Source organism: Nannochloropsis gaditana (assembly GCF_000240725.1).
Source record: "Nannochloropsis gaditana CCMP526 unplaced genomic scaffold scaffold182, whole genome shotgun sequence".
In the NCBI taxonomy this organism is placed as follows: domain Eukaryota; class Eustigmatophyceae; order Eustigmatales; family Monodopsidaceae; genus Microchloropsis; species Microchloropsis gaditana.
This window is the reverse complement of record NW_005803771.1, coordinates 12,362-14,033: the sequence shown is the minus strand read 5'-3', so window position 1 is coordinate 14,033 and position 1,672 is coordinate 12,362. Positions and strand designations below refer to the sequence as shown.

Here is a 1,672-nt window from a genome sequence, read left to right as displayed (position 1 = left end):
AAGCGACGAGGGGGAGGGAGGGCAGGGAGTAGGTAATGGTGCTGGATGTGGTCGTTGGTGAGCGAGATCGGGGAGGAGGCCCGGAGATATCCGAAAAATGCCGAGGCTAGCTCTGCGCCTCATTGCGAGGGCGCGGGTTGGCAAGGGGGGGCAGGGGGCGGCATGTTTGATAGGAGGAATGACAGGAGACGTGCAGGGATGGAGTGGTGCTGGGGGGGAAACTACTTGGCGGGAATGTGTTTCATAAGTCGGAGGAGGAAGGAAGGGAAGAGGTAATTTTTGACAGGGAAAAGAGGGGTACGCTGGCTGTAACACTTCCTGTGCGGCGTACGGGGCCCCGCTTCCTTTGTGGACAAAGCGAGAGTCCGCAATGTAGCTGTTTGTCTTTGATTTTTTGATCTAACATGTGCTTCGCCTTTACCCACGAACGAAAAAAATGCTGCGCTCCCGCATTCGTGGGAGGCAACACCGAAAACCCCCGCAAAAGCCCAGAGGCGGGGCCGACCCGGTGCTTCCCTGCGACAAGGCGGGCGTGGGACGGGAGGGGCGCCTGCCGTTTATGTGTCACCCTCTTTTTCATGCTATGTATCCACACTTACCGACTATCCGACTCGGATTCTTTCCCAGAGGGTGTCTTTACCCCTCCCGGACGACCTATCCCCTCCTCCTCCCCTCTGGCCCCCTCGTCCTTGTAGCCCCACCGTCGTGCCTCCTCTTTCAGCCAGACCACCCGCATTTCTTTTATTCGGACTTCACGCCTTAGTTCCTTTGTGTTTCGACGGTATGGAACGTAATTTTTGACCCAAGCCGCGCGAGATGCGAGTCCTTCGTGTACTTCACGCATGAGCTCAAGATACGATTGGTAGGCTTTCTGGACCTCTTCCTCTTCGAATTCCTCGGGGTTGCTCAGCTGTCGAAGCGTCTGGGATGCGATGCCGACGGCTTCCAAGAGGCGCTGTGAGATGGAGGAAAGGGGAAATTGCGTTGGTGTACGGAGGATGGACAAAGAAACAAGTCCTGTGGATATGTGTTCCTACATAATTACTATGCGCTGCACGACCTCCAATTGACTTGCTTGCATTCTTACATCTTGTAGCTTGTCCAGATTCTCCAGCTCCTGTGCTTGTTGGAACGCGGAGTTCTTGGCGGCATCATGCAAGTCGTTTGTGCTCTTTCCCAGTCCGGGACTGCCGCGAGGCAATGCTGTGTTGCCGGTATCCATCCGGGGCTCCCCTTCTGCTGGTTCGACATCCACATTCATCCCCCAAATATCATGCGCGGGGTCATTCGGCCTGCTCAAACCTGTCTGTGTTCCACATTGCAATAAACGCATGTGAGTAAGAGGTATTCCTTTAACCTCCTGACCCCGTCACGAAGGCCCCCCTTGGTCCAAATGGCGTTGGGAGCCATAGTGGTGACACGCCCTGGCGTCGCTCGCTGGAATGCAAACGAAGTACAAAAGTCTGGTCTGGTTGTGTGGTGAAAGGCACAAGGAAGACATCTTATCCGAGACACTACGCGTCTGAGGAAGTAACATTTTATCCACAGTCCCCGTCGCCAATGCCGACGACAGCTACTAGTATAGCGACTCGTCCATGGGGCAATATTGTTGTCTTTGACCATTATTCCCACACATGAAACGTCACTCAACACACTATAGGGGCCATGCTTC

The 1,672-nt window shown here is 54.7% G+C and overlaps 2 protein-coding genes across 2 annotated transcripts in view; one reads left to right on the top strand and one right to left on the bottom strand.

The window, feature by feature from the left end:
• NGA_0594100 (sodium-dependent glucose transporter 1) overlaps positions 1 to 61 on the top strand; it is a gene marked incomplete at both ends in the record, with an annotated part of 1,224 nt that extends 1,163 nt beyond the window's left edge. The window contains one exon of the mRNA XM_005855496.1: positions 1 to 61. This exon is cut by the window's left edge and continues 1,163 nt beyond it. Within this exon, the coding sequence (XP_005855558.1) occupies positions 1 to 61 (61 nt within the window).
• Positions 62 to 364: 303 nt separating this feature from the next.
• NGA_0593600 (uncharacterized protein) lies at positions 365 to 1,410 on the bottom strand (the record flags this gene model as incomplete). Its single annotated transcript, XM_005855491.1, has 3 exons — positions 365 to 955; positions 1,088 to 1,306; positions 1,366 to 1,410. 3 exons carry the CDS (start codon positions 1,408 to 1,410, stop codon positions 596 to 598), a joined length of 624 nt encoding a protein of 207 aa, XP_005855553.1. The 3' UTR covers positions 365 to 595.
• Between the last annotated feature and the right edge of the window lie 262 nt (positions 1,411 to 1,672).